General features: G+C 35.3%; 1 protein-coding gene across 3 annotated transcripts in view; it reads right to left on the bottom strand.

Annotated features, from left to right (window-relative positions):
* Nucleotides 1–14646, bottom strand: part of LOC127841023 (uncharacterized) — an 89864-nt gene that overhangs the window by 54249 nt on the left and 20969 nt on the right. For all 3 annotated transcript variants that reach the window (XM_052369527.1, XM_052369526.1, XM_052369528.1), the window contains exons 2-3: nt 12493–12667; nt 1353–1441 (exon numbers count right to left, since the gene is read on the bottom strand). In XM_052369527.1, the coding sequence (XP_052225487.1) occupies nt 1353–1441; nt 12493–12633 (230 nt within the window). In that variant the 5' untranslated portion in view covers nt 12634–12667. The remainder of the gene's footprint in view (nt 1–1352; nt 1442–12492; nt 12668–14646) is intronic.

Here is a 14646-nt window from a genome sequence, read left to right as displayed (position 1 = left end):
AGTCATGATCAATGTACCTATGAAGTTTCATGATCCTAGGCGTAAGCATTCTTGAGTTATCATCCGGAAACCATTTTACTGTTTCGAGTCACTGTGACCTTGACCTTTGACCTAGTGACCTGAAAATCAATAGGGGTCATCTGCCAGTCATGATCAATGTACCTATGGAGTTTCATGATCCTAGGTTTAAGAATTCTTAAGTTATCATCCGGAAACCATTTTACTATTCCGAGTCACTGTGACCTTGACCTTTGACCTAGTAACCTGAAAATCATTAGGGGTCATCTGCCAGTCATGATCAATGTACCTATGAAGTTTCATGATCCTAGGCGTAAGCGTTCTTGAGTTATCATCCGGAAACCATCTGGTGGACGAACTGACCGACGGACCGACCGACCGACCAACGGACCGACCGACATGTGCAAAACAATATACCCCCTCTTCTTCGAAAGGGGGCATAACAAATATATGCCAAAATTAAAAAAATATTAAAATTTCATGTCAACAAAATAAAAACAAACCACCATTTTCATCTAAAGCAGAAACATAACTTTTTTTATGGTGTTATATCTCTTAAATAAAGTACCATCCTTGTTTTCATCTAAAGCAGAAACATAACATTTTATGGTGTTGTATCTAAAATATCAAGTACTGTCTTTCACATGGAGATGATTGGAAATGTTATGTTTTCATAGAATTTCTCTGAACAAAAAGCATGAAATGGATTGAGCAGGGAAAATATTTTCACTGAAATATTGCTAAGCCAGGCACAATTTTGCTATCAACCAGAGTTGCATGATTCCATCAGACAGCAAGAATAATCAATCAGTGTTCTATGTATACCTGATCAATACCCAGACATCATGCATCTGATCTCAGGATGACAAATAGAATGCATCACCAGTTAGAATTCTGCAGAGCTCATCTTCATGTAAAGTTAACCAGGGGAACAACTATGATCAACACTCCCAAATAAAGAAGACACAATAAACGCAACAGAATACACTGTATATTAATTACATAGAAACAGGTATTTGAGAGTTTCTAACCCCTGTGCTGGTAAATTTTCAACAGCCATGCAATATTTAAGCCCCATTGTGGCAAACTATATGAAATAAGCCTGAGCTTTAAACCAGATTAATATATAGAAATAAAAGTATAATTCTGGTATTTACTTGGTCACATGGCAAATGTTTTAATTTATACTTCACCATGTGCAGGCCATTTTCGTTATTTTTGAACCTGTCATGCTCACATGCTCAGTTCGGTTTCCACAAGCCCCTAACACTTTCTTGCCAGAAAGCAACATTGTTAAAAAAAACTCAATACCTGGTCATATTTTAAGTTCATACCTTGCTTTCTCCAGGTCCGAGTTGAACTTGGGACTATAGATCAGGTGCCAAATCAGGTCACGAAATGTGGTATGGTCTGTCTTTGATACCTGAAAAAGGCAACAATCCATTTACATATATTAACCTGTTTAAAAGTGTATTCAGAAAAGACCTAACTTAGCAATTAAGTTCTGTAGGGCTTCAAGCAACTAGCCACTAGAATACAAAACAGGTTGTCAAAAAAATCTCATATCAGATATAACAGCTATAAGGGTATCACACGGTCGCGTTTCCTGTTTTGGTCAAAAACGTTTAAAAAAACTGTAAACGTTTAAACGACAGTCAATATCAATAGAAATCATTTTAGTTCATAACGTTACAACGTTGCAAAGCTTGTTAACAGCTTTTGAAAAAGACTCGTATTAAAAACTATTTTTATCACGTTCACCACATATCCCTTATTTCCAATACTGTAAGCATAACAATACACCATGTACGGACTAGACTTCTTGAATATTTAACGCGCGTCATCACGAAATTCCCGCCTTTTGTTGCATGAGCATGACCCGAATCATCTTGACCATTTGACGCGCGTCGGCACGAAGTGTACGAGGAAATTTTTCTGACGTTTCTTCATCGGCATTCATTTCAAGAGATATGGCGAACAATCTCCGTACAGGAACAGCATGTAAGTAGACAAAGTGTAACCCAATGGTTCGACAACGACGAGAACAGTTGGTTTTAATATGACGTCATTGCGCGAATGGGATATGCACTAAATATAACTTTCGGAAATAATTGCTACTTTCAGTTTGGCGATGCGATGGCACTGATGCTTTTAAAACGGACATAGGGATACCGTTTAAACGGTAACGTTTTGATTATTTCATTTCGTTTAAACGTTTAGAAAAATCTGTAAACTTGATACCCTTAAACAGCTATTCCAGGATTATTTTTTTTATAAAAGGAACCTTTTTGCACAGTTGTTAGAATGCTTGCATTTTTAAAAATAGTTCAAGCATTTTATCCAAAATTGCTCATGTTCCAACCAAAAATCTGTAATTCATTTTAACAAATTCATTAATATTGTTACTTAAATTATTCATTCTGATTATTTTGAACAACAGTTTTATGCAGTCTTTAAAATTTTATCAGCATAAATGGAACAAATAGCCTAAGTGCTTGCTATAATCAAAGCGCTGAAGGCACTGAAGATGTTCGCTATTGCATAATTCAACACGCAATTCATTTTTGAAAATCAATCGCAAGTTTGAAATGAACACATGCCATTCAACTTTATAAAGTGTGTGTCATAGCGCACGGGTCGAGTTTTGTGTGCACTTTTTATCATCCTTATTATTTCATAGAAATAACTAAGACAAAATAAAAACAAGGGACAAAATTGTCACAAAAGCAGGTTTTCATTGTGAAAAAAAAAACTGATAAAGGGAGAAAACTCAAACTGAACTTTTGAAATGACCAAAAAAAATTAACCCCCTTTGTAAGTTTTTTTTTTTTTTTAAATCTATTTTTAGTCGTGGCGACCTTGACATTGGAGATATTGACGTGATTCTTTCGTGGGACACACCGTCCCATGATGGTGAACAAATGTGCCAAATGATTTTAAAATCTCACAATGAATGACATAGTTATGGCCAGGACAAGCTCATTTATGGCCATTTTTGACCTTTGAACTCAAAGTGTGACCTTGACCTTGGAGATATCGACGTAATTATTTCGCGCGACACACAGTCCAATGATGGTGAACAAATGTGCCAAATGATTTTAAAATCTGACGATGAACGACATAGTTATGGCTCGGACAAGCTCATTTATGGCCATTTTTGACCTTTGAACTCAAAGTGTGACCTTGACCTTGGAGATATCGACGTAATTATTTCGCGCGACACACCGTCCAATGATGGTGAACAAATGTGCAAAATGATTTTAAAATCTGACAATGAACGACATAGTTATGGCCCGGACAAGCTTATTCCGCCAGCCCGCCAGCCAGCCAGCCCGCCAGCCCGCCCGCATTCGCCAATCTAATAACAAGTTTTTTCCTTCGGAAAACCTGGTTAATTTTCCTTCGGAAAACCTGGTTAACAACATGCTTTTTGGAAGTTCTGAAAGCATAGAAAGTATGATGAAAATGGTAATGATAACTTAATATAAAGAAAATTTGCAGTCACCATATTAAAGGAATATTTTTTTCTTATATCAAATGACTATCTCACCAAGAATATAAATTCATAATGAAAGTTCCGTGTACAAAACTTTTGATTTTTGACACCATATACAAATTCAAAATATACAACAATCTTCGTATCTTGTATATGGAGGAATAAAAGTATATAAACATTGCTGTTTATGCTTTACTTATTACCCGAGCAGTTCACACGGTGTCAACAACGCTAACATAAACATAGGTATAGAGCACTCATGCGCTTTTAGGCGTAGCTGTTTCAGTTTTCATCTTAGTGACTTTTACATAACGCCAACAGACACGCATGAATATTTTCGAATATTTAACAAGCTGATTCGAGATACAACCTCTGAATTTTCGCTACATCACTGCGTATGTGCTCAATTCAAAGGATGTAGCACTGTTCAGTGTAAGGAATTCCGGACTACTCTCTGTATGCTCAAACGACACAAATTGTGGCCCTGTTACAATTACGCGTTACAATTCATCTCGCAGAATTTCACTTTCACCTCCAACATGAGAAAACAATCATTAGCGAAATAGTATAGTGTCACGATAAGAGAAAATCGTTTAATTATCATACCACAATGTTTGCCGTACTTGGTCAGCACGTCTGGAAATCATTCCTAAATGTGTGGATAGGCTGCCATTATTAACAAGTTTGCTATTTTCAATTCAATTTTGTATCAAAAAGCATTGTTCTTAAATGTGGCATTTTCAATTCGCAATGAGATTTGTAATGACCCTCGTCATGTGAAAATGGGTCTTATTCCATATGCGCCCATCATATAAATAGCCCACTCAGCTATCACTCCTTCTGGTAAGGAGAAACATAACATATTGAGTGATTTTAAAGCCAACAGCATCGCCTATGGCCTGACTGCGCAAAAGCACATGTTGGGTTTAACAAACGCTTGCCGAAACGCATAAGACCCATTTTCGCATGACGGCGCTATTGACGTGTGATTTAAATGTGTCGAAAGAAAACTGCGTTTAAATCAAATATAAACATACGATATATTTCGATAGTGAAGAAAGATACTCATAACAAGGCATATGAGGACACATATGAAGTGCTCTCCCATAGTATATTTTTTATTTTACTCACACTAATGTGTGGTTTGACAATGCTAACACACATTTCATGCGGTGAATATGCAGCTTACAAGTGAAAAACACAACACAATAGTTAAACTTTTGTTTAATTGTATTTAATTATTTAGAAAAGTAAATTGCTAATTTTATTTCGAAGTCAGCGTATACGCCGACTACATTTTTAAAAGACATTTATTGTTATAAATATATTTAATATAATATATTAGGTTGTTTTCGGTTTTAGCGATTAAAAAGCATTTTCGAGGTTGCCTATAGTATGCCTGTAGTAATTCATGAACTCATATCCAACTGTCTATGTATTGAGAACTGTGAATATAAACAAGCTTAACCTTCTACTAACCTTCTGCTATTGCATTCGTATTATTATTATAAATTGTTTGTTATATTCGGGTTTAGCAATTATGAAACTTTTTTTTGTCTATCGTATCGCTGAAGTTATTGTTGAACTTATGTTCAACGTTTTATAAATTGAGAATATAAACAAAGACCTATAGATAATATGGGTCTTTGATATAAATAAGCGTCAACTTTTTCCCGAATCTCTCATTTTACGACCTGTACTACGTCATTGAGTTGTATGCGAGAGCGTAACCTATTGCGTTGTTATAACCCGTAAACTTTCCTTTGTTTATCGACAGACGCATCTATTAATAGCCTCATATATCATGAATGCCAAAACAACCGGGAAAAAGAACCACGTGACCAAATAGGACGCAAAACGCAAATACCATGCGACTACGACTTTTATTATGTAAGAAAGCTCCGCAATTCCTTTGAAGTCGGAGCCTTGTGATTGCTATTACTTAAATAATTGACCTCTAACTGAAGTAAGCAAAGGAAACGCAGCACCTAATTGACATATTCCTTCTATGTGCGAAGGCAGATTGAATTTTACTAATGTATGGTTTGCCTATTATAACACACATTATAATGCGGTAAATATGCGACTAACAAGTAAAAAACACGATAATTAAACTTTTGTTTTGAATTAAGTTATTTAGAAAACAAAATTCCAAACCTTATTTCAAAACAGCAAGACTACATTTTTTAGAGAATATTATTGTTATATTTGAATGTTTTTTTTAACAGTTTCAGCGATAATGAAACATTTTTTTATGTTGTCTATCGTATCCCTGTAATAATTGTTGAACTCGTGGTCAACGTATTATTAATTGAGACCTGTGAATATAAACAAGCGTAACCTTATACTACTGCGTTATTCTCACACGGACTCCCCTTTGTTTATCGCCAGCCTCAGATTTATGAATGAGCTGAGCGAAAATACTACGTCACGCACACGCAGCAGAAAGTGGACTATTTTAATCATTCATAAACAATCTCCTCCGCGACACGTACAATACGATCATTGTTTATTGATTCTTTTCTATAAAACACCGTTCGAAAATATTGAATGTAACACGATATTAATATAATGTTGCCATTTGTGAATACACATTATTGGAGAACTCAAACCTCTTGCATAAATTATACAACTCTTTCTTGCGCGGATACGCAAGCGGGTATTGGGTTAATCATACCTAGTCGTATCGACCTGAATTTCACACTAAGCACTTTAGACGGGCGCTAAAGCGCCCATCTAAAAACTGAAAAGAACATTTTCTAATTCACCGTCAAGATTTACAAGGAACATGAACCCAGCAAAATGATCAATTACTCTCTGTACAATGCATGCCACAATAGATGCCACAAATAAAGTTCATGTATTGGTATTTAAGCCAGGAAATATACTCTTGTGTGCCTTAATATATGCATAGAGCATTAGGCATTTGAGATAAATTGTTTTTATTGTAATTGGCCCTTCAGAGTCGGAAAATTGTGTTGTTTTGACAACAATACCGACTTTATGCTGTTGTTTTTTGCTTACAACACATACTTTAAAATAATAAAAAAGCAGTGTTTGAAACATATGACATAGGCTAAGGTTCAACTCATAGAGCTGGATTAATGGACTGAATATTTCAATTACATTTTTTTAGAGACCTTAATCATGAATTTTAGGCAGTCATTTGGGATAAATATAAACTTTTTGAGATTGAAAATAGGGCCAATTGTTTGCCCCAAATTTGCAGGCAAAAAAACCTAAGCCAAACAAAACAATTACATGACACAGTGACATCAGTGAGTGCCCAGGAATTCCTGCTAATTGACAGATCGCTGTCTGCACCTCACAGACAGGAGTACACAGCAGCAGGAAAACACCTGTATGTGTCCATGCATCCAATCAATTATCCACTCAGGATGATAAGGGGATTTCAGGAAAATTCCTGAACTCCGAGTGAACTGCAGTATTTTCTTGAAATTATTTTGTTTAAGTTTCAGGTTTAGTTGTCTATATAATCTTTGATCTGCTGACCGTTTAACATAATTTGCTAGAATTGTGCATGCCTCTGACTTTCATCTTAAAATTTTGATCACAAAAGAATAAACAATGTTATCACATGCCATTTATAACCCAGTTTCCCATGTAATATAACCATCACATATTTTTTTTATATTACACATGTGTAATACAACAATTTTTGGTGTTTTCATTGGCTTATTTTCGTTTAATGACCAATCGCATTTTGTTATTTTGCTGAAATGACGTTGCAACATCAAATGACGTCACGAAATGTAAACAACATTGGGGATTTATCATAATGTTTGCGTAAATATTTATTTAATTTTCTCATTTAAAAGCATGTGATAAAAAGGATCTGACACTCGTTGTCATATCATACCATATTTTATTAATCTCGTCCAGGAAATTCGTTAGTAAGCTCGCCAAAGGCTCGCTTACTAACAAAATTCCTGAACTCGTTCAATAAAATATGGTATGGTATGACAACTCGTGCCAGATCCTATATTTACTATCAACATTCTTCTAGCAATTAAAACATATCGTTGATTACATATGGATGAAGGGGACTTTTTGGACGAGTGCCAAGTTTAATATTACTTGTTCAACAAGCACAACAAAATGATTTCTTGTTAGTGCTGTCTCAGTTTGTGAATATTATGATTTATTTAGTTCATCTCCCATCCAGGGGACCGTTTCAATAAACATCGTAGCACACATTTACGATACGATACATTTTTCGAAGATACATAATTCTAAATTGCTAAAGTCCATATCATATGATTATAAATTTTCAGTCCTTAATTAATTACATTGGCATCTCAAGCGCCGTATATATTTGACGAGCAAGGCGAGCTAGTTCGTCTACTTATTAAGATTACAAAATTCGCTTTTAAGTTTAAATTGTCGTACGATCATTTATGAAACGGCCCCCAGCTCTACAAGTTGAACCTTAGTAAATAAAATATTAAAAACATTTTTAAATTATTGTTGTTTGCTCATGCAGAGAGCTTACATATAAATATTACAGTCAATAGCTGGTTTCTGCATCAATCTCTTTGAACAAGTACTGTGCAAGAAATACTGTCTTTAAGATAATTCCCCTAACCAGACATAAAATTAAATGCTTCTTTCATAAATCCTTTAAAGAACCACTCTGCTATTAACTGGTATTAAACAAAAGCTAATGATCCCAGTATTATTTCCAGAAGATTTGGATTGCTGGAGACAAAATCAGTTTGGAATCCTAATGAAATACCTGGGCTCACCAATGTTTATCTGATAGGGGTAGATTTATTCAGGAGATGGAGTAGTCTGTTCTGTTAGATAAACACAAGATAGCATCCCAGGATTCTGCTGATAGGAAATCGGTAGCTCCAAGATTCCGTGTACACAGGTTTCCCTGGTATTTCAACTTTTACTTCCCACCTCCCAATAAGTTAGGCTGTTGGGTTTCCTTTTCATTGGGTTTGAACTTTTGACTTTCTGGAACAACTTTGCGCAGTAACACTGGGATATTTTACATGGGGACATCAAAACAAGTTCGCAGTATAGATTGCTTTCAACCAGACAGTCAATAACCTTCATATGGGGTATTTGATGTTTTAAACCAGACAGTCAATCACATTTATATTTGATATTTTTAATTGTAGTCAAATCACCTTCATATATGCTGTTTTTACCAAACAGTCAATCAACTTCATATTTGATGTTTAAATCAGACAAGCAATCACCTTTACATTTAATGCTTTTAACCGAACAGTAAAATTATATTTCATATTCATATTTGCTGTTTTAAACCAGACAGTCAATTACCTTCATATTTTCTGTTTTAAACCAGGCAGTCAATTACCTTCATATTTGCTGCTTTTAACTGAACAGTCAATCAACTTCATATTTGCTGTTTCAACAAGACAGTCAATAACCTTTATATTTTCTTTTTTTTACTTAACAGTCAATCATATTCATATTTGCTGTATTAAACCAGAGCGTCCATCACCTTCATATTTGTTTCAACCAGACCGTCAATCACCTTTATATTTGCTGTTTTTAACTGAACAGTCAATCACCTTCATATTGATGTTTAAACCACTCTGACATTCAATCACCTAAACATTTGATGTTTTTAATCAGACAATCAATCATCTTGACATTTGATGTTTTTTACCAGACAGTCAATCACCTTCATATTTGCTGTTTTTAAGCAGAAAGTCAATCACCTTCATATTGTATATATAAAGCTGACAGTCAATCAACTTAACATTTGATGTTTTCAACCAGACAATCAATCATCTTCATATCTGCTGGTTTTTTTAATGAGACAGTCAATCACCTTCATATTTGATGTTTAAATCACTCTGACATTCTATCACCTGAACATTTGATGTTTTAAACTGTTCTGTCAATCATCTTCATATTTGGTCATCTTCCACAGATCCAACAATCTGATTATTTGTTGAATTAACATGCAACATGCATCTTATTGATGGTGTGTTAAAAGGGGCCTTTTCACAGAATTTGGCATGTTTTGCAGTTTGTCATTAAATGCGTTCTATTTGATAAACATTTGCTCTAAAAAGCTCCAGTAAAAAATCAAGAATAAAATTAAACAAAAATGCCAAACTGTCACAAGATACGCCCGTTTGAAGGCTTTGGACAACTTGATAACTTTACCATGACCCATATTTAAACTTGACCTACATATCATCTAGACACAACTTCTGACCAAATTTGGTGAAGACTGGATGAAAACTACTTCAATTAGAGAGCAGACACCATGCTAAATGCTTGAAATACACTAAGTGACCCTGTGACCTAGTTTTTGACCCTGCATGACCCATATTCGAACTTGACCTAGATATTGTCTAGATACAACTTCTGACCAAGTATGGTGATTATCGGATGAAAACTACTTCTATTACAGAGCGGACACCATGCTAAATGCTTGAAATGCACTAAGTGACCCTGTGACCTAGTTTTTGACCTGGCATGACCCATATTCGAACTTGACCTAGATATTGTCCAGATACAACTTCTGACCAAGTTTGGTGAAGATCTGATACAAACTACTTCAATTAGAGAGTGGACACCATGCTTAATGCTTGAAATGCACTAAGTGACCCTGTGACTTAGTTTTTGACCCGACATAACCCATATTCAAACTTGACCTAGATATTGTCTAGATAAAACTTCTGACCAAGTTTGGTGAAGATCCGATGAAAACTATTTGAATTAGAGAGCGGACACTTTTGTGGACGCAGTCCGCCCGCCGCCAAGGTGAAACTATAATACGTCCCTTTTTTTTTAAATGGGCGTATAAAAAAAAAAACCTAATCAGGGCTCGAACCACTGACCCCTGAAGTCCTGGAGTAAAAAGTCTACCCCTCGACCATCAATCCCCATACATTGAACAGTGTATTTTATACTCTATATGAGCAATCCTCGAAGTTTCACAAAATATTATAACGACAACAGCAAAACTCTCCAAATTGTTGCAACGCTTTATAATTTTCAGGTTTTTAAATCGTCAAAAGATGCATATAATGGCTATATTAGAGCATGGTAAATGTTCAGTTTTACTGTTTTCTCACAAATATCATAACTAAATCGAAAATTTGTGAATCTGAAACAACTTTTTTAAATTTTGTCAATTTACCAAAACGTGAAAAGGCCCCTTTAAATGACTGATTTATAAAACAGATAGGAAAACAATGATAGACATTGGAATGCCTGTATATGATAGTTTTTACTCATATTCATTTGTTGAAACCTGATTTTAATTTCACACATTATTTCATGTTACTAAGAAACATTTATTTCATCTATAAACACATGTACTTTTTCAAACTGATACTCAGGTTTATTAAGTTCTGTCAAAGCTTAGATGAATATCCAACTGTTCTAACCACAGTGACAGTCTTCGTATTTATTGTTTCACACAACAAGCCTGAATCATCATTATTCAATTACAATACATCAATACAACATTTCACGCTCAACTATAAACATAACAGAATTGACACTATCCTGATTTATATTGCATTCAGTCAAAGTCTGTCCCACAAGTGCATGACATGAAGACAACCCTGTCACTGACATATAAAAGCCCTGACAAGTCTTGTCAGAAAATTAAATCCAGTATGTGCGATCTTATTTCTTGTTTTTGTTCAGACAAAAAGTTACAAATAAGTATACCAAAAAAAACGCATGTAAGAGATTTATTCATTTAAAAATAATTTTCTGCTGTACATGATACAAACTCCCATATGTGAATAGTGCTCCAGCAAGGATTTGAAAAGGACAGGCGGGCTATTTTGTCAAAAGGGCACGTTCAATGCGCAGAATTTTGTCAAAAGGGCACTTTCGAGAGAGCAAATCATATCTGGAATGCTCCCTGTTGTATATTAATGGGTATGTTATTAATAGTTGTTAGAATAGATTATTTCCATTATAATAAAACCATGAAAATTAAATGTCTACAATGAGGAATTAATTAATTACAATGTAACAAGAGATTTATAAAATATAATATGTCTTTAAAGCGGGTATATACGATTTTTATATGTGTTAAATTGTAATATATTGATACAAATATGTTATCATAACACACAATATGCAAGAAAAATGATACATTTAAGACAAATTTCATAAAATAGAGCAAAAACAAATAAGGGACCCGAGCCGATTGTGACGAAGATAATTCGTACATATTTTCCTACAATAACCGAGGCATTCGTCTTTTTAGAAAGTGTTCGTGTGTCGTATGAATCGATGTCGCTGCAGGAATTTAAAATGAACCATTAAACTAAATTTAGATTCACATCGCACATGCATTATATACATGCTGGCGAATACGGCTGTACAGCCTTTTTCAGAATTAAATATATGGGTAATTTCGCATTTTTCGACACATGTTCTTCTTAACTTTTATTTTAGTTTATATTGAAATATATGTATAATAAGTTTTCTACACATTTTATATTAATTAATAAATATTTGACAAGATCGTATATACCCGCTTTAAAAACAATTTGTTAAATAATTAAAGGACAGGGCCGGGCTTCGGAAGGGCAAGGCGGGGCTTCAGAAGGGCAGGGCAGGGCGCCCTTTCATTTCGGCATAGCTGGAGCACTGTATGAACATAACATGTACACTGATGGGATACTATATTAGTTTGTCTTTGCAGACTTGTTTATACTTAAGTAACACAGTTTTAGTTGGTCTCGGTATCAGCATGAACATGTTATTAATAAATTTCATTGAAAAAACACATTATTTGATTGACGATATCATACAAAGATTTTTAATGAATTTTATGTAAAATTCCTCGTTTATTTCGTATGTTGGATTAAGAAAGCAAAAATAAAACATGGTCACTGAAATCCTATCTACTCGCTTTAAGATGAATCCATATGTTTGTTAATAACTGACACACTTTTTAATTTTATTAGCAAGAAAACAGTGTTTTTTATATTTCTTACCAAGACGGCATGATTGTCCACGAAGTTGAACTGAGTAACATCACGGTAGATGTCAAACTTCCTGTATCGGGACCGCTTGGCCGGCGGGAGTTTTGTGCCGTGGTTCACATTCTGGGGCTGAAAGGTGGGAGGGGCTTGCATGGTGCTGGATAGGGGCAGGCGTACTCAATTGAGGCTGAAAATAGAATAGTGTTCTTTTTTTACTATGACCATAATTTCTCCAATATGAGACATTCTTTTCACCTCCAAAATGTTTTTTCTGAGAGTCTGTTATATGATAACAACCAAGGTTTCATGGATTTTCTATCTTTAAATACCATGCAAAGCAATTGTGCTGCCATTTTAAAACACACTTGACCTACCTCATAAAGATGCTACAACACGTTACTATGTCAGCATATATTCATACTCAATATATTTCAAACTATTATTTACATCTGCCATACAATATATGATATTATTTCATTTCTATTTTTAAATGTTTCATGATTATACCCATGCTTTTTGGAGAAAAAGTGGGGATTATGTGGTTATCTACGCGGTCTGTCCATCCTGGCCACTATCTCCTCCTACACTATAAGCACTAGAACCTTGAAACTTACATACATGGTAGATTTGAGCATATAGGCAACGGTGACGGCAACAGAAGTCAAAAGTTATGGGGGTTGGGGTGGGGCAGGGTCAGAGATTTTCCTGTGACTGCGATTCGGAAACAAGAGCACCGCCTTGCGGGTGCAGACCGCTCATCTATTTTCTTTTTAAAGGTGAAGGGACTATCATTTTCAATCACAAAGGAGGGAGGGGTGGATAGAAGAGGGGTGCATTGTGTGGGGGTGTGGACATTTATTACATTATCTTCCAAAAATGCGAAAAAAAGGAAAAAAAAATCGGGGAGGGGGGGGGGGTGGGGGGTGGGTGGGGGGGGGGGGTGGGGATTCTTGGGTGCGATGGTTGGACGGTATTTCAAACATAAAATAATAAAAATAAATATTTGTGTTTTGTAACCGTTTCAAAAAACATAAATTGGGGGGGGGGGGGGGGGAGGTGGGGGGGGGGTATAGTGTGAGGGTGTGGTGGTAATTTGTGATCTTAAAAAAAAAAAAAAAAAAAAATTTTAGGGGGGGGGGGGATTCGGGTGGGGGGTGGGGGGAGGGGGGGTGGGGGGTGGGGGGAGGGGGGGGGTGGGGGGGTGTTTCTTGGGTGCGATGGTTGGACGGTATTTCAAACATAAAATAATCAAAATAAATAGTTTAGTTTTTTAACCGTAAAAAAAAAATGGGGGGGGGGGGGAGGGGGGGCACGGGCGATGGTTTGGGTGGAGTCTATTATGGTATGTCAGGTAAGAGTTTAAGTTTTGTCAAAGTATCAATCAAATCTAATCATAAACAAAGAAGTTATGGCAATTTTAGCAAAATTTAATAATTTGACCTTGAGAGTCAAGGTCATTCAAAGGTCAAGGTAAAATTCAACTTGCCAGGTACAGTAACCTCATGATAGCATGAAAGTATTTGAAGTTTGAAAGCAATAGCCTTGATACTTAAGAAGTAAAGTGGATCGAAACACAAAATTTAACCATATATTCAAAGTTACTAAGTCAAAAAAGGGCCATAATTCCGTAAAAATGACATCCAGAGTTATGCAACTTGTTCTTTTACTGTACCCTTATGATAGTTTGCGAGTGTTCCAAGTATGAAAGCAATATCTATAATACTTTAGGGGTAAAGTGGACCAAAACACAAAACTTAACCAAACTTTCAATTTTCTAAGTATAAAGGGCCCATAATTCCGTCCAAATGCCAGTCAGAGTTACATAACTTTGCCTGCACAGTCCCCTTACGATAGTTAATAATGGTTGCAAGAATGAAAGCAATAGCTTTGATACTGTAGGAATAAAGTGGACCTAAACACAAAACATAACCAAATTTTCAATTTTCTAAGTATAAAAAGGGCACATAATTCTGTCAAAATGCCAGTCAGAGTTACATTACTTTGCCTGCACAGGCCCATTATGATAGTTAGTAAGTGTTTCAAGTATGAAAGCAATAGCTTTGATACTTAAGGAATAAAATGGACCTAAACACAAAACTTAACCAAAATTTTCAATTTTTTAAGTATAAAAAGGGCACATAATTCTGTCAAAATGCATGCCAGAGT

This window comes from Dreissena polymorpha, chromosome 8 (genome assembly GCF_020536995.1).
Source record: "Dreissena polymorpha isolate Duluth1 chromosome 8, UMN_Dpol_1.0, whole genome shotgun sequence".
Lineage (NCBI taxonomy): Eukaryota > Metazoa > Mollusca > Bivalvia > Myida > Dreissenidae > Dreissena > Dreissena polymorpha.
The sequence above is the reverse complement of the archived record's forward strand: the minus strand, read 5'-3'. Positions and strand labels throughout refer to the sequence as shown.